At 43.3% G+C, this 22,953-nt stretch overlaps 1 protein-coding gene across 7 annotated transcripts in view; it reads right to left on the reverse strand.

The window, feature by feature from the left end:
• The window catches only part of LOC139556122 (kinase D-interacting substrate of 220 kDa B-like), a 66,131-nt gene that overhangs the window by 37,427 nt on the left and 5,751 nt on the right, over nucleotides 1-22,953 (reverse strand). For all 7 annotated transcript variants that reach the window (XM_071369675.1, XM_071369672.1, XM_071369674.1 and 4 more), the window contains exons 3-16: nucleotides 22,646-22,744; nucleotides 22,347-22,445; nucleotides 20,361-20,459; nucleotides 19,936-20,037; nucleotides 19,693-19,791; nucleotides 18,550-18,747; nucleotides 18,357-18,455; nucleotides 17,922-18,020; nucleotides 17,703-17,801; nucleotides 9,779-9,956; nucleotides 9,177-9,341; nucleotides 1,046-1,225; nucleotides 385-550; nucleotides 122-273 (exon numbers count right to left, since the gene is read on the reverse strand). In XM_071369675.1, the coding sequence (XP_071225776.1) occupies nucleotides 122-273; nucleotides 385-550; nucleotides 1,046-1,225; nucleotides 9,177-9,341; nucleotides 9,779-9,956; nucleotides 17,703-17,801; nucleotides 17,922-18,020; nucleotides 18,357-18,455; nucleotides 18,550-18,747; nucleotides 19,693-19,791; nucleotides 19,936-20,037; nucleotides 20,361-20,459; nucleotides 22,347-22,445; nucleotides 22,646-22,744 (1,834 nt within the window). The remainder of the gene's footprint in view (nucleotides 1-121; nucleotides 274-384; nucleotides 551-1,045; nucleotides 1,226-9,176; nucleotides 9,342-9,778; nucleotides 9,957-17,702; nucleotides 17,802-17,921; nucleotides 18,021-18,356; nucleotides 18,456-18,549; nucleotides 18,748-19,692; nucleotides 19,792-19,935; nucleotides 20,038-20,360; nucleotides 20,460-22,346; nucleotides 22,446-22,645; nucleotides 22,745-22,953) is intronic.

Here is a 22,953-nt window from a genome sequence, read left to right on the forward strand (position 1 = left end):
TCATTGCCTATCCTCTGCTCATTGCCTAGTGATTCCTCTGCTCATTGCCTAGTGATTCCTCTGCTTATTGCCTAGTGATTCCTCTGCTCATTGCCTAGTGATTCCTCTGCTCATTGGTTACCTTTTGATTCCTCTGTCTTGAAGACCCTGAAGAGGCGGGTGGCCATGAAGCCAAACTCCCTCTCACAGGCATCAGACAGGGTGGCTATCATCTCTGCCAGGCTGGTCTCCCCTCCCACACTGGACAGACGGTTGTAGTCCGTGAACAGGAACCTGCAACAGTAAAGGGAAGGGGTGGACATTAAATCAGCGGTCAAACACAAACTACAACTTATAAAGGTACCTGATGGGCAGGACATGGGTGGTTTGTGTGTGTGTGGGTACCTAACGGGCAGAGCGCGGGTGGTCTGCTCTGGCAAGTCAGGGGGGTTGACAAACATCAGTTTGAGTAGCAGCTCCAGGTAACCGATGTGTCGGGCCAAACGGGTACTTATCACCCACGCCCAGCTCCAGTTCTCACCCTCACGACGACTGCCGAAGTACACCACCACTACACAGAGAGGGGAACTGTTATCTCCTAACTGGATCATTAAAAGCCACCTCCACTACAAAACAAAGGAAGACAAACAGAGTTACTGCGTCAAACTCTTACTGTGTCATTGAAAGTGTTTGGAAAAGCCAGAGAGACAGACAGTTAGAATGAGCTCTTACTGTGTCATTGAAAGTGGCCAATTGTGCACCGCCCTATGGGACTCCCAATCACGGACGGTTGTGATACAGCCTGGAATCAAACCATGGTCTGTAGTGGCACCTCTAGCACTGAGATGCAATGCCTTAGACCGCTGCGCCACTCGGGAGCATAGGCTACTAGACTATGGGATCCTCGGGACGTCGCTACCCTAAACCTAACCTTAACCATTACCTAACCCTAACTTTGCTTAATCATTTTACATTTCAACGTCAATGGGGGTAGGGATGTACCAACGATCACAGATAGGAACGACTACTAGACCATAGAAAATGGATGACAGAGTGACGGTCTCACCGAAGCAGACATAGAGCAAGGCCAGCAGGCTGAGGGAGACAGCGATGGCCAGCTTGGGGTCGACGGTGAAGCCCAGGACCAGAGCTACAGAACCACACAGCAGCAGGGACATGAACCCCACCAGCCAGGAGAACTGGAACAACGGCTCCACCTGCTGGCCAGCAAACGTCTTCATCTCATCTGAAGAGAGGAAGGAGATGAAAGGAGGATAAAGATACTTATGAGATTGTAGGTTCATTTGTAAAACTCAATCTTATAAGTATCTGATAAAATAATCTGTTAATATTAAATCCAGGCACCACAGGCTAAAATTACATTTTTTGCATCTACTTATCAATTTTGCGATTGTTTGGTATTTTGACCCATTAATATTTGTTTTTTCAAAAAGTAAAAACAATGTCAAAATGTTGATGATCCATTATTTCAAACCACTACATTGAATCACACATAATTTAAAAGCCCATCTCATAGAGAATGTAACAAACTGGACTATATATAGTAACTTACTTTGAAGAGATGGTGATTTCTAAGTCTAAATTCAGTGTCCTTGTCTTTAACTGCCATTTCCCGGAAGTCAGACTTTTCCTACACTTCAACTCGTGTTTCTCAGCCTCAGAAGTCAGACTTTTCCTACACGCCAACTCGTGTTTCTCAGCCTCAGAAGTCAGACTTTTCCTACACGCCAACTCGTGTTTCTCAGCCTCAGAAGTCAGACTTTTCCTACACGCCAACTCGTGTTTCTCAGCCTCAGAAGTCAGACTTTTCCTACACGCCAACTCGTGTTTCTCAGCCTCAGAAGCATCTGCAGTCACCAAATGTTGCGCGGTTATCCTTAAACTTATTCTTCAGACTTATACATAGGGAATTGTTGATACATTGTCAAATTTCTACTCTAGATGACATTCTCTTCAGAAGAATCTGCCAAAAATGACTTTGACATACCTTTCTATAGTATTTTACAGGTAGAAAGAAGTATTTATCCTCAATATGTTACGTATAAGTCAGGTCCTGTAGTATCTTAAGCAATGTTAACAATTTTAAATTAGGCTGACTTCCTCCAGTGTCCAGAAAAATGGATTTGTGTGATATGCAAATATGCACATTTAATTTGCATATTTGTAAACAATATTTCAGATTTTGTTTAATATTAAAAAAACTTATATCTGTGTGTTGTTTGCATTGCTGGTGAAGTTTGGTTGCATTATTGCATTGTTAAAGTACAGTATGTAATGTACAGTATGTACAGTTGAAGTCAAAGTTTACATACACCTTAGCCAAATTTAATTTAATCCTTATTTAAATTTAATCCTAGTAAAAGTCCCATGTCTTAGGTCAGTTAGGATCACCACTTTATTTTAAGAATGTGAAATGTCAGAATAAGTTGAGTTGAGAGAATTCATAATTTCATTATTAATTCATTATTTCAGCTTTTATTTCTTTCATCACATTCCCAGTGGGTCAGAAGTTTACATACACTCAATTAGTATTTGGTAGCATAGCCTTTAAATTGTTTAACTTGGGTCAAACGTTTCAGGTAGCCTTCCACAAGCTTCCCACAATAAGTTGGGTGAATTTTGGCCCATTCCTCCTGACAGAGCTGGTGTAACTGAGTCAGGTTTGTAGGCCTCCTTACTCACACAAGCTTTTTCAGTTCTGCCCACAAATTCTTTATGGGATTGAGGTCAGGGCTTTGTGATGGCCACTCCAATACCTTGACTTTGTTGTCCTTACGCCATTTTGATACAACTTTGGAAGTATGCTTGGGGTCATTGTCCTTTTGGAAGACCCATTTTATGACCAAGCTTTAACTTCCTGACTGATGTCTTGAGATGTTGCTTCAATATATCCACATAATGTTCCTGCCTCATGATGCCATCTATTTTGTGAAGTGCACAAGTCCCTCCTGCAGCAAAGCACTCCCACAACATGATGCTGTCACCCCCGTGCTTCACAGTTGGGATGGTGTTCTTCGGCTTGCAAGCCTCCTCCTTTTTCCTCCAAACATAATGATGGTCATTATGGCCAAACAGTTCTATTTTTGTTTCATCACACCAGAGGACATTTCTGCAAAAAAGTACGATCTTTGTCCCCATGTGCAGTTGAAAACCATAGTCTGGCTGTTTTATGTCGGTTTTGGAGCAGTGGCTTCTTCCTTGCTGATCGGCCTTTCAGGTTTTGTCGATATAGGACTCCTTTTACTGTGGATATAGATATTTTTGTACCTCTTTCTTCCAGCATCTTCACAAGGTCCTTTGCTGTTGTTCTGGGATTGATTTGCACTTTTCGCACACCAAAGTACGTTCATCTCTAGGAGACAGAATGCGCCTCCTTCCTGAGCGGTATGACGGCTGCGTGGTCCCATGGTGTTTATACTTGCGTACTATTGTTTGTACAAATGAACGTGGTACCTTCAGGCGTTTGGAAATTGCTCCCAAGGATGAACCGGACTTGTGGGACAATTTTTTTTCTGAGGTCTTGGCTGATTTCTTTTGATTTTCCCATGATGTCAAGCAAAGAGGCACTAAGTTTAAAGGTAGGCCTTGAAATACATCCACAGGTACACCTCCAATTGAGGCAAATTATGTCAATTAGCCTATCAGAAGCTTCTAAAGCCATGACAATCTTCTGAAATTTTCCAAGCTGTTTAAAGGCACAGTCAACTTAGGGTATGTAAACTTCTGACCCAAATCAAATCAAATCAAATCAAATTTTATTAGTCACATACACATGGTTAGCAGATGTTAATGCGAGTGTAGCGAAATGCTTGTGCTTCTAGTTCCGACAATGCAGTAATAACCAACAAGTAATCTAACCTAACAATTCCACAACTACTACCTTACACACACACACAAGTGTAAAGGGATAAAGAATATGTACATAAAGATATATGAATGAGTGGTGGTACAGAACGGCATGGCAGATGCAGTAGATGGTATAGAGTACGGTATATACATATGAGATGAGTACTGTAGGGTATGTAAACATAAAGTGGCATAGTTTAAAGTGGCTAGTGGTACATGTATTACATAAAGATGGCAAGATGCAGTAGATGATATAGAGTACAGTATATACATATGAGATGGGTAATGTAGGGTATGTAAACATTATATTAAGTGGCATTGTTTAAAGTGGCTAGTGGTACATTTTTACATAATTTCCATCAATTCCCATTTTTAAAGTGGCTGGAGTTGAGTCAGTATGTTGGCAGCGGCCGCTAAATGTTAGTGGTGGCTGTTTAACAGTCTGATGGCCTTGAGATAGAAGCTGTTTTTCAGTCTCTCGGTCCCTGCTTTGATGCACCTGTACTGACCTCGCCTTCTGGATGATAGCGGGGTGAACAGGCAGTGGCTTGGGTGGTTGTTGTCCTTGATGATCTTTATGGCCTTCCTGTGACATCGGGTGGTGTAGGTGTCCTGGAGGGCAGGTAGTTTGCCCCTGGTGATGCGTTCTGCAGACCTCACTACCCTCTGGAGAGCCTTACGGTTGTGGGCGGAGCAGTTGCCGTACCAGGCGGTGATACAGCCCGACAGGATGCTCTCGATTGTGCATCTGTAGAAGTTTGTGAGTGCTTTATGTGACAAGCCGAATTTCTTCAGCCTCCTGAGGTTGAAGAGGCGCTGCTGCGCCTTCTTCACAACGCTGTCTGTGTGGGTGGACCAATTCAGTTTGTCCGTGATGTGTACACCGAGGAACTTAAAACTTTCCACCTTCTCCACTACTGACCCGTCGATGTGGATAGGGGGGTGCTCCCTCTGCTGTTTCCTGAAGTCCACAATCATCTCCTTTGTTTTGTTGACGTTGAGTGTGAGGTTATTTTCCTGACACCACACTCCGAGGGCCCTCACCTCCTCCCTGTAGGCCGTCTCGTCGTTGTTGGTAATCAAGCCTACCACTGTAGTGTCATCCGCAAACTTGATGATTGAGTTGGAGGCGTGCATGGCCACGCAGTCGTGGGTGAACAGGGAGTACAGGAGAGGGCTCAGAACGCACCCTTGTGGGGCCCCAGTGTTGAGGATCAGCGGGGTGGAGATGTTGTTACCTACCCTCACCACCTGGGGGCGGCCCGTCAGGAAGTCCAGGACCCAGTTGCACAGGGCGGGGTCGAGACCCAGGGTCTCGAGCTTGATGACGAGTTTGGAGGGTACTATGGTGTTAAATGCTGAGCTGTAATCGATGAACAGCATTCTCACATGGGTATTCCTCTTGTCCAGATGGGTTAGGGCAGTGTGCAGTGTGGTTGCGATTGCGTCGTCTGTGGACCTATTGGGTCGGTAAGCAAATTGGAGTGGGTCTAGGGTGTCCGGTAGGGTGGAGGTGATATGGTCCTTGACTAGTCTCTCAAAGCACTTCATGATGACGGAAGTGAGTGCTACGGGGCGGTAGTCGTTTAGCTCAGTTACCTTAGCTTTCTTGGGAACAGGAACAATGGTGGCCCTCTTGAAGCATGTGGGAACAGCAGACTGGGATAAGGATTGATTGAATATGTCCGTAAACACACCAGCCAGCTGGTCTGCGCATGCTCTGAGGACGCGGCTGGGAATGCCGTCTGGGCCTGCAGCCTTGCGAGGGTTAACACGTTTAAATGTTTTACTCACCTCGGCTGCAGTGAAGGAGAGCCCGCAGGTTTTGGTAGGGGGCCGTGTCAGTGGCACTGTATTGTCCTCAAAGCGGGCAAAAAGGTTGTTTAGCCTGTCTGGGAGCAAGACATCCTGGTCCGCGACGGGGCTGGTTTTCTTTTTGTAATCCGTGATTGACTGTAGACCCTGCCACATACCTCTTGTGTCTGAGCTGTTGAATTGCGACTCGATTTTGTCTCTGTACTGGGACTTAGCCTGTTTGATTGCCTTGCGGAGAGAATAGCTACACTGTTTGTATTCGGTCATGCTTCCGGTCACCTTGCCCTGGTTAAAAGCAGTGGTTCGCGCTTTCAGTTTCACGCGAATGCTGCCGTCAAACCACGGTTTCTGGTTTGGGAATGTTTTAATCGTTGCTGTGGGTACGACATCGTCAATGCACTTCCTAATGAACTCGCTCACCGAATCAGCATATTCGTCAATATTGTTGTTGGACGCGATGCGGAACATATTCCAATCCGCGTGATCGAAGCAGTCTTGAAGCGTGGATTCAGATTGGTCGGACCAGCGTTGAACAGACCTGAGCGCGGGAGCTTGTTGTTTGAGTTTCTGTTTGTAGGCTGGAATCAACAAAATGGAGTCGTGGTCAGCTTTTCCGAAAGGGGGGCGGGGGAGGGCCTTATATGCGTCACGGAAATTAGTATAACAATGATCTAGGGTTTTCCCAGCCCTGGTAGCACAATCGATATGCTGATAGAATTTAGGGAGTTTTGTTTTTAGATTAGCCTTGTTAAAATCCCCAGCTACGATGAATGCAGCCTCAGGGTGTGTGGTTTCCAGTTTACAAAGAGTCAGATAAAGTTCGTTCAGGGCCATCGATGTGTCTGCTTGGGGGGGAATATATACGGCTGTGATTATGATTGAAGAGAATTCCCTTGGTAGATAATGCGGTCGACATTTGATTGTGAGGAGTTCTAGATCAGGTGAACAGAATGACTTGAGTTCCTGTGTGTTGTTATGATGATCACACCACTTCTCGTTAATCATAAGGCATACCCCCCCGCCCCTCTTCTTACCGGAAAGATGTTTGTTTCTGTCGGCGCGATGCATGAAGAAACCAGCTGGCTGCACCGACTCCGTTAGCGTCCCTTGAGTTAGCCATGTTTCCGTGAAGCAGAGCACGTTGCAATCCCTGATGTCTCTCTGGAATGCTACCCGTGCTCGGATTTCATCAACCTTATTGTCAAGAGACTGGACATTGGCGAGTAGTATGCTAGGGAGTGGAGCGCGATGTGCCCGTCTCCGAAGCCTGACCACGAGACCGCCTCGTTTGCCCCTTTTTCGGCGTCGCACAGGGTCGCCGGCTGGGATCAGATCCATTGTATTGGGTGGAAGGCAAAACACTGGATCCGTTTCGGGAAAGTCATATTCCTGGTAGGAACGATGATGAGTTGACGTTAATCGTATATTCAGTAGTTCCTCCCGACTGTATGTAATGAAACCTAAGATTACCTGGGGTACCGATGTAAGAAATAACACATAAAAAAACAAAATACTGCATATTTTCCAAGGAACGCGAAGCGAGGCGGCCATCTCTTTTCGGCGCCGGAAGTTTGCCACTGGAATTGTGATACAGTGCATTTTAAGTGAAATAATCTGTCTGTAAACAATTGTTGGAAAAATGACTTGTGTCATGCACAAAGTAGATGTCCTAACCGACTTGCCAAAACTATAGTTTGTTAAACTTCTTATGGCTGGGTGGCAGTATTGAGTAGCTTGGATGAAAAGGTGCCCAGAGTAAACTGCCTGCTACTCAGGCTCAGAGGCTAATATATGCATATTATTAGTAGATTTGGATAGAAAACACTCTGAAGTTTCTAAAACTGTTTGAATGATGTCTGTGAGTATAACAGAACTCATATGGCAGGCAAAAACCTGAGAAAAAATCCAACCAGGAAGTGGGAAATCTGAGGTTTGTAGGTTTGCCTATCCAATATACAGTGGGATGTTGGTCATTTTGCAATTCCTAAGGCTTCCACTAGATGTCAACAGTCTTTAGAACCTTGTTTGATGCTTCTACTGTGAAGAATGAGGGAAGGAGAGCTCTTTGAGTCAGGTGTCTGGCACGAGCTGAACATGCGCGCTCACGTGAGAGCGACCTGCTTTCCATTGCATTTCTGAAGACAAAGGAATTCTCCGGTTGAAACATTATTGAAGATTTATGTTAAAAACATCCTAAAGATTGATTCTATACATCGTTTGACATGTTTCTACGAACTGTAATGGAATTGTTTGACTTTTCGTCTGACCTGTGCGTCATGAATGTGGATTACTGGACTGAACGCGCAAACAAAATGAAGGTATTTGGAAATAAATGATGGACTATATCGAACAAAACAAACATTTATTGTGGAACTGGGGTTCCTGGGAGTGCATTCTGATGAAGATCATCAAAGGTAAGTTAATATTTATAATGCTATTTCTGACTTCTGTTGACTCCAAAACATGGCGGATATCTTTATGGCTTATTTGGGCTCTGAGCGCTGTACTCAGATTATAGCATGGTGTGCTTTTCCGTAAAGTTTTTTTTTTTAATCTGACACAGCGGTTGCATTAAGGAGAAGTTTATCTAAAGTTCCATGTTTAATACTTGTATCTTTTATCAATGTTTATTATGAGTATTTCTGTAAATTGATGTGGCTCTCTGCAAAATCACCGGATGTTTTGAAGGTAAAACATTACTGAACATAACGCGCCAATGTAAACTAAGATTTTTGGATATAAATATGAACTTTATCGAACAAAACATACATATATTGTGTAACATGAAGTCCTATGAGTGTCATCTGATGAATATCATCAAAGGTTAGTGATTAATTGTATCTCTATTTATGCTTTTTGTGACTCCTCTCTTTGGCTGGAAAAATGGCTGTGTTTGTCTGTGACTAGGTGCAGACCTAACATAATCGTTTGGTGTGCTTTCTTCGTAAGGTATTTTTGAAAACGGACACTGTGGTGGGATTAACAACAAGTTTATTTTTAAAATGGTGTAAAATACTTGTATGTCTGAGGAATTTTAATTATGAGATTTCTGTTTTGAATTTGGCGCCCTGCACTTTCACTGGCTGTTGTCATATCGATCCCGTTAACGGGATCTCAGCCGTAAGAAGTTAACAAGAAATTTGTGGAGTGGTTGAAAAACAAGTTTTAATGACTCCAACCTAAGTGTATGTAAACTTCCGACTTGAGCTGTACATACAATTCACTAAATCACAATTCCAGTGGGTCAGAAGTGTACATACACATACAACTGTATCTAGTCTGGTAATTGTGTTAGAGAACAGAATGTTCTCCAACACAAAAACATTTACTCTATTAGGGTGTGATGCCTGGCCTTAACAGCTATCTTATTATTAACATGTATAACATATTTTTAACATATCATTATTTTTATGTTTGACAGTTGAGCTCTGTTCTATTTGAGCAGTATAATAAACGCTCAGACTCTTGTAAAGTAGTGAGTGGAGTCTTGACAAGAGGACTGCCTAGTTCCTTACCCTCCAGTTTCTTGAGCAGGAAAGACTTGCCGCTGCCCCACTGGGCGTACAGGCCCACACAGATGGGTGGCTGCATGGTGGGCTCACTGAGAATGTCAGCCAGGGCACTGCTGTACAGGTCATAACCCAGCATGTCCCCATCAGACTCAGTAGGGGACAGGTGTCCTGGGAGGGACACATAGAAAGATAGGATGAGGTTAGTCAACACAGTTCTAGATGAGAGTACATACAGTGTATAATTTGTGTGTACCAATTTTCTTTGTCAATTTCTGTACATTTTGTACACCCTATCGTCCAGCATAAAGGTTATAGCAGTTAGACTATTAAAGGAAAACCACCCAAAAACAATATTTTGGTATTTGTTTCATTAATCCATTGATTGCATAGTCCCAAAATGTTTTGCTTGTCAGCAATCAAGTTTTATATATCTTGAAAAAGGCATTATTACAGGGATGATTTCTGTATTTTGAAAGTTACATATCTTGAAAACTTTCAATAGTCAAAAATAGACTAAAAAACAAATACCAAAAAGATTGTTTTTGGGTGGAATTTTCCTTTAACTGGCGAAAGTGACTGAGCTGCCGGCGAGTAAGGAAACTTACGGGCTCCAAAGATCTGGGTGAGGATGCTCTTCTGGTGGCTGCAGTCGATGTTGTAGGGGGTCTCGCCGGCCTTGTTGGGCCTGTAGAGCAGGCGGCCATCTTTAGGGTTACGAAGGAGGAGCTCCGCCAGTCTGCGGCTCCGCCCACGGATGGCAATGTGGAGGGGGGTGTCACCTCTCTAGAGAAAGACGGTTGGTATCTTTAATTTAAAGAGCGTTGCTCCCTTTGGTATCAACATAGACTTTGATCTGAAGCCATTCTTGTGATTTTGCTATTCATTGTAAATGTTTGTAGGCCTATGTAGCCAAATTGTATCTATGATCATATGTTATCCATTCATGTTTTTGGTATGTTATTTTTATATCTGAGAATTAACCAATGATATCAGGCCACACCCGGCCATAATTACAGACACCTGTGTGTGTCCTTTGACACTATATAAACTAGTGACCCTCGGTGTTTGTCATTATACCCTGATGAAGACAGCTTGTCTGTCGAAACGTTGGTTATTAGGTTATTAAATTATTGCATCTGAGTTCCTAGAGTGTGTGGCTCTCCTTTTCTTTTTCCATGTATCAGATTGTATACCTACTGACTCTTCTGCCTTTAACAGATTACGTATTATTGGATCCCTTGATAAAGATGAGCAAAAAATACCATAAAATAAATAATATAGTATATTATGTTCTCCAAAAAATGTAAATATTTGGTTATTTTAGACTAATACAATTGCTCAGAGAGATTCTGTTTAACAAATAATACAAATACATCTAAAAAAGATAGTGGACCCCTGTTTTCAGGCACCCCTGTTTTCAATACTCTAGCACCCTCCCCTTGCGAGAAAAACGACACTGAGCCTTTTTCGCCAATGTTTCATGAGATTGGCTAAAACGTTGGGACCATTCCTCCAAACAGAATCTTTCCAAATCCTTGATATACTTTGTCTGCTCTTATGGACTACCCTCTTTAATACAAACAAGAGGTTTTCAATGGGGTTCAAGTCCAGTAGCTGAGATGGCCATTGACAAATGTAGATTTTGTGGTCAATTAACCATTTCTTTGTGGATTTTGAAGCTGAATAACATCAAATATCTACCACCATATTTTACTGTAGGTATGAGATAATTTTCTGCATATGCTTCTGTCCAAGTGGCCAAAGAGATGTATTTTCATGTCACCTGACAATAGCACTGCCTGGAGTTTGATAAACAGCATTGGCACTTGGATTGGAACCGGTGCTATGTCTAATGTCATGAAAATAGAGCTCTGGAAAGAAGCTGTATAGACCAATGGTCTAAGATCCCTCCCAATGTGTTCCCCAATCTCATAAAACATTTTAGAAAAATGCTCAGTATCAGTATTGAAACCAGGGGTGCCAATCATTTTTACCCCTCTCTTTTTGAGATGATAAGTTAAGCAATTGTATTAGTATAAAATAACAATTTCAACAACAAAAATTAGCATGCAATATAGATCAGTATTTGTATTATTTCTTTTATACAGTTTTTTGCTCATCTTCATCAAATGGTGCCAATAATTATGGACCCTGACTGTATATGCCACGTACAATGTATATACAGTATATATAAACTCAGCAAAAAAAGAAACGCCTCTCACTGTCAACTGTGTTTATTTTCAGCAAACTTAACGTGTGTGAATATTTGTATGAACATAACAAGATTCAACAACCGAGACATAAACTGAACAAGTTCCACAGACATGTGACTAACAGAAATGGAATAATGTGTTCCTGAACAAAGGGGGGGTCAAAATCAAAAGTAACAGTCAGTATCTGGTGTGGCCACCAGCTGCATTAAGTACTGCAGTGCATCTCCTCCTCATGGACTGCACCAGATTTGCCAGTTATTGCTGTGAGATGTTACCCCACTCTTCCACCAAGGCACCTGCAAGTTCCTGGACATTTCTGGGGGGGAATGGCCCTAGCCCTCACCCTCCGATCCAACAGGTCTCAGACGTGCTCAATGGGATTGAGATTCGGGCTCTTCACTGGCCATGGCAGAACACTGACATTCCTGTCTTGCAGGAAATCACGCACAGAACGAGCAGTATGGCTGGTGGCATTGTCATGCTGGAGGGTCATGTCAGGATGAGCCTGCAGGAAGGGTACCACATGAGGGAGGAGGATGTCTTCCCTGTAACGCACAGCGTTGAGATAGCTTGTTGTCATTGCAGGCACAGTCCGATGATGCTGTGACACACCGCCCCAGACCATGACGGACTCTCCACCTCCAAACCGATCCCGCTCCAGAGTACAGGCCTCGGTGTAACGCTCATTCCTTCGACGATAAACGCGAATCCGACCATCACCCCTGGTGAGACAAAACCGCAACTCGTCAGTGAAGAGCACTTTTTGCCAGTCCTGTCTGGTCCAGCGACGGTGGGTTTGTGCCCATAGGCGACGTTGTTGCTGGTGATGTCTGGTGAGGACCTGCCTTACAATAGGCCTACAAGCCCTCAGTCCAGCCTCGCTGAGCACTGATGGAGGGATTGTACGTTCCTGGTGTAACTCGGGGAGTTGTTGTTTCCATCCTGTACCTGTCCCGCAGGTGTGATGTTCGGATGTACCGATCCTGTGCAGGTGTTGTTACACGTGGTCTGCCACTGCTAGGATGATCAGCTGTCCATCCTGTCTCCCTGTAGCGCTGTCTTAGGCGTCTCACAGTACGGACATTGCCATTTATTGCCCTGGCCACATCTACAGTCCTCATGCCTCCTTGCAGCATGCCTAAGGCACGTTCACGCAGATGAGGAGGGACCCTGGGCATCTTTCTTTTGGTGTTTTTCAGAGTCAGTAGAAAGGCCTCTTTAGTGTCCTAAGTTTTCATAACTGTGACCTTAATTGCCTACCATCTGTAAGCTGTTAGTGTCTTAACGACCGTTCCACAGGTGCATGTTCATTAATTGTTTATGGTTCATTGAACAAGCATGGGAAACCGTGTTTAAACCCTTTACAATGAAGATTTGTGAAGTTACTTGGATTTTTCCAAATTATCTTTGAAAGACAAGGTCCTGAAAAAGGGGCGTTTCTTTTTTTGAAGAATTTAGATATATATACAGGGGTGAAAGTAAGGTGGTACGGTCCAGAACGGCGTCCTGGCAAAATAAATAGTGGGGGTACGCCGTGCCGGTAAAACATGAACATACCACAATTAATACAACATGCCCAAAAAACTATAGGCTATAACACCATTATTTAACATTACTGCATGTCAGCCACATGAAACATTTGCAAATTGACTGGAAACCAGGTGGTATACATTCCAAATTGCACTGTGGTTTGAGGAGAACACTCACATTTTGATGAAGCGGAGATGAGTAGTGAGACGCACGCGGACAAGGTGGACATGAGTGGCTGAGACCGAGGCGCGCGTGGACAACCGTGGATGCATCAATTCAGTTTTGTAACTGATGTCTCTTTCCATTCAACAAATTGCGGATGCACAGTGCACTGTTGGGGTTTGCATGCTTAAACTATTTTGTGAGTGAAAGAATGTGCGCAGGAAGCCAACAGGAGCACCTTTGAACCTCTTAAGGATCAGACCCTTTAAAAAATGTTTTGCCTAAAATGACATACCCAAATCTAACTACATGTAGCTCAGGACCTGAAGCAAGGATATGCATATTCTTGATAAAATTTGAAATGAAACAATTCCAATAAGCTTGTGGAAATGTGAAATTAATGTAGGAGAATATAAAACATTAGATCTGGTAAAAGATAATACAAAGAAGAAAAGAAAAACAATTTTGATTTTGGCCACTAGATGGCAACAGTGTATGTGCAAAGTTTTAGACTGATCCAATAAACCATTGCATATCTGTTCAAAATGTTGTATCAAGACTGCCTAAATGTGCCTAATTGGTTTATTAATACATTTTCAATTTCATAATTGTGCACACTCCTCAAACAATAGCATGGTATTCTTTCACTGTAATAGCTACTGTAAATTGGACAGTGCAATTAGATTAACAAGAATTTAAGCTTTCTGCCCATATCAGATATGTCTATGTCCTGGGAAAAAATGTTTGTTACTTACAACCTCATGCTAATCACATTAGCCTACGTTAGCTCAACCATCCTGCGGGGGGTACACCGATCCCGTAGAGGTTTTAAGTGATTGTTTGATAATCAGATGAAAACATCATGACTACTTGTGTTTATGCCACATTAAAAGGCATAGGTGGCGTGTCCATGAAGCTAGAGGAAGCTAAGCTTTCCCTCAAGTAAATTGAATTAAATTGCCAAAATTATACAGCCTAATTAGCCTAATCCTGTCTATACAGAAATAAATACAATCATTTAAAATAGGCTACTACACGAGAAAGCATGATTTGGCTACGGAGGATCATTAGCTAAAAAAAGAAAAAAAAGAAAAAGACAAGTGGATAGTTTTAAACAGCATAGCCCGCAATTTGGGCAGCGCGCGCTGCAAATACCAAATAGATGTTTGTTGAGTTGCGACTGTCAGTGAAAAGCAGAGAGACCCAGCCAGGCATATCTCAATATTTAAAAATATAAATTGCGGAAAAACTGTTTGGAAAGCAAATCGCTATTGATAACAATGAAAATAATCCAATCGGTCTTTTAGTTATCAATATTCTTAATCTTAATTTAATTGGCACTAGCGGAGAACATCGGCCATATCCCTGGTGAGTGTGCATATTCACTGTCTTTATCATTTAGTCATTGCTACTTCGTTTGTTTTTGGACAATCATTTCCTCCTCCGGGTTAGATGGACGCCATATTGTATTTGCATCTCCCCTTTTCGTAGGCCGATTATATGCATCAGACAACATTGTTTTTATTGATCTGTTTGATTGGAGTCCACCTGTGGTAAATTCAATTGATTGGACATGATTTGGAAAGGCACACACCTGTCTATACAAGGTCCCACAGTTGACAGTGCATATTAGAGCAAAAACCAAGCCATGAGACCGAAGGAATTGTCCGTAGCGTTCTGAGACAGGATTGTGTCAAAGCACAGATCTAGGTCTGCAGCATTGAAGGTCCTCAAGAACACAGGGGCCTCCATCATTCTTAAATGGAAGAAGTTTGGAACCACCAAGACTCTTCCTAGAGCTGGCCGCCCGGCCAAACTGAGCAATCGGGGGATAAGGGCATTGGTCAGGGAGGTGACAAAGAACCCGATGGTCCCTCTGACAGAGCTCCAGAGTACCTCTGTGGAGATGGGAGAACCTTCCAGAAGGACAACCATCTCTGCAGCACTCCACCAATCAGGCCTTTATGGGAGAGTGGCCAGACAGAAGCCACTCCTGAGTAAAAGGCACATGATAGCTCGCTTGGAGTATGCCAAAAGGCACCTAAAGGATTCTCCGACCATGAGAAACAAGATTCTCTGGTCTTATGAAACTAAGATTGAACTCTTTGGCCTGAATGCCAAGCGTCACATCTGGAGGAAACCTGGCACCATTCCTACGTTGAAGCTTGGTGGTGGTGGCAGCATCATGCTGTGGGGATGTTTTTCAGCAGCAGGGACTGGGAGTCAGGATCGAGGGAAAGATGAACAGAGCAAAGTACAGAGCGATCCTTGATGAAAACCTGCTCCAGAGCGCTCAGGACTTCAGACGAAGGTTCACCTTCTAACAGGACAACGACCCTAAGCACACAGCCAAGACAACGCAGGAATGACTGAGCCTGGACTTGAAAAATATCGAACATCTCTGGAAAGACCTGAAAATAGCTGTGCAGTGACACTCCCCATCCAACCTGACAGAGCTTGAGAGGATCTGCATAGAAAATTGGGAGACACTCCCCAAATACAGGTGTGCCAAGCTTGTAGCGTCATACCCAAGAAGACTTGAGGCTGCCAAAGGTGCTTCAACAAAGTACTGAGTAAAGGGTCTGAATATTTATCTAGATGTGATATTTCTAAAAGCTGTGTTCGAATACACATACTAACATACTGTATAATACATACTTAATGAGTATTTACTACATACTATTAGTTAAACGAACATTATCCTTCCAGTTGAGCGTACTAGCGCTTCACCTGTCTACCGGAAGTTGATAATGTTGCTATGCAACCTCTCGCTAGCTTTTCAGCATAACCAATTACTAGCTAGACATTTTACGACTTCGGGTGTGTTTGTAAACTTAATCTGGAGGGCCAGAGAGCGCTCAGTGTGCTCTGGGTGTTTGTAAATTCAGAGCGTTGTCAGATTGTCCGTTCGTAAATTTAGAGTGTACACCGGACACTCTGGCCGAGGTGTAGGGCCTTTCTCTCATGTTTCTCTCATCTCTGTCAGGTGAGGGCATCCGGTGTGTCTTTTAGAGTAGTGGTGTCCTGCATTCTCGGCTTCATTACAGTAGTTGCATGTTCAATAATTTGAGAGGATAGGCTTGCTATTGTCACATGTTTTTTAAGCTCTTAAAATGTCAGTTCCTTCCATGCATAGTATTTTCTGTTGGTCACTTAATTTTACTGTTTGGAATTAATTTAACCATTTGTTAACCAGTTAATGGGTGTTGGTTAGTCGGCAACAAAATTGACAAACATTTTGATCACTAGTGGTGAAACAATGTATTTTACACCTTTTTTCAATCTTGGCTCATCGCTGCAACTCCCCAACGGGCTGGAGAGAGGCGAAGGTGGAGTCATGGGTCCTCTGAAACATGGCCCGCCTAACCGTGCTAACCGTGCACCCGCCAGCTTAACCCGGAAGCCAGCTGCACCAATGTGTCGGAGGAAACACCGTTCAACTGGCATCCGGGGTCAGCCCGCAGGCACCCGGGGTCAGCCCGCAGGCACCCGGGGTCAGACCGCAGGCACCCGGGGTCAGACCGCAGGCAACCGGGGTCAGACCGCAGGCACCCGGGGTCAGACCGCAGGCACCCGGGGTCAGACCGCAGGCACCCGGGGTCAGACCGCAGGCACCCGGGGTCAGACCGCAGGCACCCGGGGTCAGACCGCAGGCACCCGGCCCGCCACAAGGAGACACTAGAGCGCAATAAGCCAAGTAAAGCCCAACCGGCCAAACCCTCCCCTAAACCGGACAACGCTGGGCCAATTGTGCGTTGTCCTATGGGACTCCCGACCACAGCCGGTTGTGGCACAGCCCGGCATATGAGCCCGGGACCGTAGTAACACCTCTAGCACTGCATGCAATGCGCCACTCGGGAGGCCCGTGGTGAACCATTCTTGATACACACTGGAAACGGTTGAGATGAAAAACTCAGCAGTGTTGCAGTTCTTGACAAACTCAAACCGGTGCGCCTGGCACCTCCTACCATACCCCGTTCAAAGACACTAAAATCTGTCACCCTCTAAATGAAAAACATATACAATCCTTGTCTCAATTATCTCAAGGATTAAAAATCCTTCTTTAACCGGGCTCCTTCCCTTCATCTACACTGATTGACATCAATTAGGGATCATAGACTGACCAGGTGGAAACTATGTCATGGAAAGAGCATGTTTTGTACACTCACACACACAAAATATTTAAGCAATAAGGCCACAGGAGGTGTGGTATATGGCCAATATACCAAGGCTAAGGGCTGTTCTTATGCATGAAGCAACATGGAGTGTATATTGTCCATATATCACAAACCCCCAAGGTGACTTATTACTATTATAAACGGGCTACCAACGTAATTAGAGCAGTAAAAATAAATGTTTTGTCACACCCGTGATATACCACAGCTGTCAGCCAATCAGCATTCAGGGCTCAAACCACCCAGTTTATAATGTTAAGTAACCAAGCCGAGCTGTACTAGACTGGCCTGGTTACGCGTCCACCATAGTTTCTGGAACCGTGCTGGAAAGGACGATGTGGATAGAAAATACCCAAGCCAGTACAGTATGTCAGCCAATCAGCATTCAGGGCTCGAACCACCCAGTTTATAAAATGCTTTAAATGGGTATAGACGTAAAAGAGGTATACCTTGTCCACAGCAGACACCTTGGCTCCTTTGTCCAGCAGAAGCTCCACTATGTCAATGTTCCTCATCTTAGTAGCTTTGATCAGAGGGCTCTCTAAATCCTAACACCAGGACACATAAAAACAGGTGAGAAAGCCGTTTAAATAGAATAGGTGACTTTGTGTGTGCGTCTGGTGATAGTTGAGATATGGTTAGATTTACTGTAAGGTGTTTTCTCTCACCTTGGTGCAGGTCTCTGTGTCGGGGTTGCACTGGAGGATATCTCTCACCATGGTGGCGTTGCCTTTCTCCACAGCCCAGTACAGGGCTGTCTTGTTGTCCTGCAGAAGGTGAGGTGGATTGCATTTACTGTCATCAATAATGTATTATTGAATGTCTGTGTCCCTATCCCCTATATAGTGCACTCATTTTCATCAGAGCCCTATGGGCCCTGGTCAAAAGTGGTGCACTATACACGCAGTAGAGTGACATTTGGGACACAAGTTATGGGTCTCTGTAGCTCAGTTGGTAGAGCATGATGCTTGCAATGCCATGATAGTGGGTTCAATTAAATGTGTGCATGCATGACTGTAAATCACTTAGGATAAAAGCATCTGCTAAATGGCATACATACACACATATATTATATATAAGTAGTCAGGCGTCAGACTCCCTACCTGTCCTCTGATGTCTATGTCAGCATATTTGTGCAGCAGAGCCCTCACTATCTCCACATGTCCTCCTCTCACTGCTCCGATAAGCACCGTGTCTCCACTCTGTACAACACAGGTCAGCACACAGTTTACACTACATCCACATCTCAATACAGCACTTATAATCCACAATCTGTGTGTGCGCTCCCTTGCCCACCCTGTCTGGTATGTTGACGTAGGTGCCAGCATCCAGCAAGTCCTGTACTATCTCAGTATAGCCCTCCTTGGCAGCGATCATTAGGGCTGTGTTGCCGTCCTTGTCTGTCATGTTGACGTTAGGGTTCCTCTTGAGAAGCTCCTTCACCACCTCAGGGAAACCTCCCTTCACTGCCACGATCAGAGCTGTCATCGAGTTCTACAAGGGGGAGGGAGAAGATTGGAGGAAGATGTAGAGAAACAGAAGTACAGAGCCTTTCTCTATGACTTTAGACTGGTGATATCAGAGTGAGAGGTGTAGACTGCAGAACAACAATGTTCATTAACATTTCTTTTCATTAGAATGTCTGTGCATTAGAATGTATGTTCATTAGAATGTCTGTTCATTAGAATGTCTGTTCATTAGAATGTCTGTTCATTAAAATGTCTGTTCATTAGAATGTCTGTTCATTAGAATATCTGTTCATTAGAATGTCTGTTCATTAGAATATCTGTTCATTAGAATGTCTGTTCATTAGAATATCTGTTCATTAAAATGTCTGTTCATTAGAATGTATGTTCATTAGAATGTCTGTTCATTAAAATGTCTGTTCATTAGAATGTCTGTTCATTAAAATGTCTGTTCATTAGAATGTCTGTTCATTAGAATGTCTGTTCATTAGAATGTCTGTTCATTAGAATGTCTGTTCATTAGAATATCTGTTCATTAAAATGTCTGTTCATTAGAATGTCTGTTCATTAGAATATCTGTTCATTAGAATGTCTGTTCATTAGAATGTCTGTTCATTAGAATAGCTGTTCATTAGAATAGCTGTTCATTAGAATGTCTGTTCATTAGAATATCTGTTCATTAGAATGTCTGTTCATTAGAATGTCTGTTCATTAGAATATCTGTTCATTAGAATGTATGTTCATTAGAATGTCTGTTCATTAGAATGTCTGTTCATTAGAATGTCTGTTCATTAGAATATCTGTTCATTAGAATGTCTGTTCATTAGAATGTCTGTTCATTAGAATGTATGTTCATTAGAATGTCTGTTCATTAGAATGTCTGTTCATTAGAATATCTGTTCATTAGAATATCTGTTCATTAACATCTCTGTTCATTAACATGATATTGTATTTCTGTGGCGTAGAGACATACCGCCCCCTCCTGGTCGACATCGGCTCCATTCTCCAGCAGGTGCATCACACAGTCAAAATTGCCCTTCCTGGCTGCCCAGATCAGAGGGGTGGTACCATACTGAGAGAGAAAGACACACACAGGGTTATCCATACTGGCACAGGTCCCCATTTCTGGCCAAACTGGGGCACCACTAACCCAGTGGGCCACCATTAACCCAAAGGTTGGCATTGCCCAGCCATGCGTCCCAATCAGTTGTCTCACCTTGTCAGAACAGTTGACCTTGGCTCCGTTCTCCAGCAAGACCTGGACGATCTCAGCATGACCTCTGCCTGCTGCCCAGATGATGGGGTACACACTGTATTGCTGATGAGGAAGACAGAGAGTCAGAGGCACTTAGTCAATGGCTGGATAGATGGGGTTGTAATCCTTCTAACCCCCCCCCTCCCCCTTAAAAGAGTTAGATGCACTATTGTAAAGTGGCTGATCCACTGGATATCATAAGGTGAATGCACCAATTTGTAAGTCGCTCTGGATAAGAGCGTCTGCTAAATGACTTAAATGTAAATGTAAATGTTGTGACGTACTGCATCTCTTTAGCCATGAGGGTTTATGAATGACAGGTATAGGAACGTCATTACCCGTGTGAGGAATACGTCATGAATAGGTATTTGATTGACTGCCATTACCTGCCCAGTAGTGTTGGGGTTGGCTCCGTTCTCAAGGAGAACCTCGGTTACCTCCACACGGCCTTTATAGGCAGCCCACATGAGGGCCGTCCAGCCTCCCTGCAGAACAACATCAATTACTGTACACAAACACAATCCTGCACACATTACAGTACCTTCAAGGCTTTGCATGCAAAAACATTACAAGCATAGCCTGTACATTGAATAGCTCTGTGTTTTTATTGAAAACACTAACTGAAGTGGACTGGGACAAGCATACAAATCAAGTTCATACAATCACCAAAACATTATAGCTTATTACTGATTGTGGCCAGTTGAACTGATTGAGTGTCTCAGCATGTCCCTGTGCTCTATGTAAGCGCTGCTGAGATAGGACTGTACAGTATAATATACAGTACTAGTCAAAAGTTGGCACACCTACTCATTCAAGGGTTTTTCTTTATTTGTACTATTTTCTACATTGTAGTATAATATTGAATACATCAAAACTATGAAATAACACATATGGAATCATGTAGTAACAAATCAAAATATATTTTATACTTGAGATTCTTCAAAGTAGCCACCCTTTGCCTTGATGACAGCTTGCACTCTTGGCATTCTCTCAACCAGCTTCATGAGGTAATCACCTGGAATGCTTTTCCAACAGTCTTGAAGGAGTTCCCACATATGCTGAGCACTTTATAGCTGCTTTTCCTTCACTGTGCAGTCCAACTCGTCCCAAACCATCTCAATTGGGTTGAGATCGGGTGATTGTGGAGGCCAGGTCATCTGATGCAGCACTCCATCACTCTCCTTCTTGGTCAAATAGCCCTTACACAGCCTGGAGGTGTGTTGGGTCATTGTCCTGTTGAAAAACAAATGATATTCCCACTAAGCGCAAACCAGTTGGGATGGCGTATCGCTGCAGAATGCTGTGGTAGCCATGCTAGAATTCTAAATAAATCACAGACAGTGTCACCAGGAAAGTACCCCCACACCTCTTCCTCCATGCTTCACGGTGGGAACCACACATGCAGAGATCATCCGTTCACCTACTCTGCGTCTCACAAAGACACAACGGTTGGAACCAAAAATCTCATCAGACTCATCAGACCAAAGGACAGATTTCCACCGGTCTAATGTCCATTGCTCGTGTTTCTTGGCCAAACAATGCTCTTCTTCTTCTTGTTGGTGTCCTTTAGTCGTGGTTTCTATGCAGCAAATCGACCATGAAAGCCTGATTCACGCTGTCGGCTCTGAACAGTTGATGTTGAGATGTGTTTGTTACTTGAACTCTATGAGGCATTTATTTGGGCTGCAATCTGAGGTGCAGTTAATCCTAATTAACATATCCTCTGCAGCAGAGGTAACTCTGGGTCATCCTTTCGTGCGGCGGTCCTCATGAGAGCCAGTTTCATCATAGCGCTTGATGGTTTTTGCGACTGCACTTGAAGAAACTTCCAAAGTTCTTGAAATTTTCCGGATTGACTGACCTTCATGTTAAAGTAATGATGGACTGTCGTTTCTCTTTGCTTATTTGAGCTGTTCTTGACATAATATGGACTTGGTCTTTTATCAAATAGGGCTGTCTTCTGTATACCAACCCTACCTTGTCACAACACAACTGATTGGCTCAAACGCATTAAGAAGGAAAGAAATTCCACAAATTAACAAGGCACACCTGTTAATTGAAATGCATTCTAGGTGACTACCTCATGAAGCTGTTTGAGAGAATGCCAAGAGTGTGCAAAGCTGTCATCAAGGCAAAGGGTGGCTACTTTGAAGAATCTCAAAAATAAAATATATTTTGATATGTTTAACACTTTTGTTTACTACATGATTCCATATGTGTTATTTCATAGTTTTGATGTCTTCACTATTATTCTAAATGTTGAAAATAGTAAAAATAAAGAAAAATCCTGGAATCACTGGTACTGTAGCTAATTAAACCACCAAAACACTGCTATTACTTAGGGGTTGTGGCCAATCAAACAGGTATCTCACCATGTCTCGGTGCTCTATGTAAGCACTGCTTTCTAACAGCTCCTTCACCACCTCTACATGGCCTTCCTTAGCAGCACAGATCAGAGCAGACCAGCAGTCCTGAGGGAGAGAATAGCACATCACACCGGTCACCATGGAGACAACGGTGACTACCGTTACCATGGAGACATCAGGCAGAGTTCACAATGATTGGCACATTCACGATGATTGTTATAATGAAGTCAATGTCTTCATAATAGGCTAGGCTTTGAAATTAATGGGAACAAAGACAGAGAGGGTTTATGATCCTTCTATCATACCACATCATCCAGGTTAACATTGGCTCCTCTCCTGATGAGCTCCTGTACAATCTCAATACTACCCTGCTCCGAAGCCAGCATCAGGGGTGTCTGACCATTCTGTTAGGGAGGGAGAAAAATGCATGTATTTTGAAAGACATACTAGAAACACAATGAACGATATTTCTTTGTACAATAATAGACCCAATCTTCCCATTTATCTTCAACATACGCTTCTCTAAGCTATATTTTACCTTTATTAGATGGAGTCCCCCAAATGGCACCCTATTCTTTATACAGGGCACTACTTTTGAACAGGGCCCATTGTG

This window comes from Salvelinus alpinus, chromosome 27, assembly GCF_045679555.1.
Source record: "Salvelinus alpinus chromosome 27, SLU_Salpinus.1, whole genome shotgun sequence".
Lineage (NCBI taxonomy): Eukaryota > Metazoa > Chordata > Actinopteri > Salmoniformes > Salmonidae > Salvelinus > Salvelinus alpinus.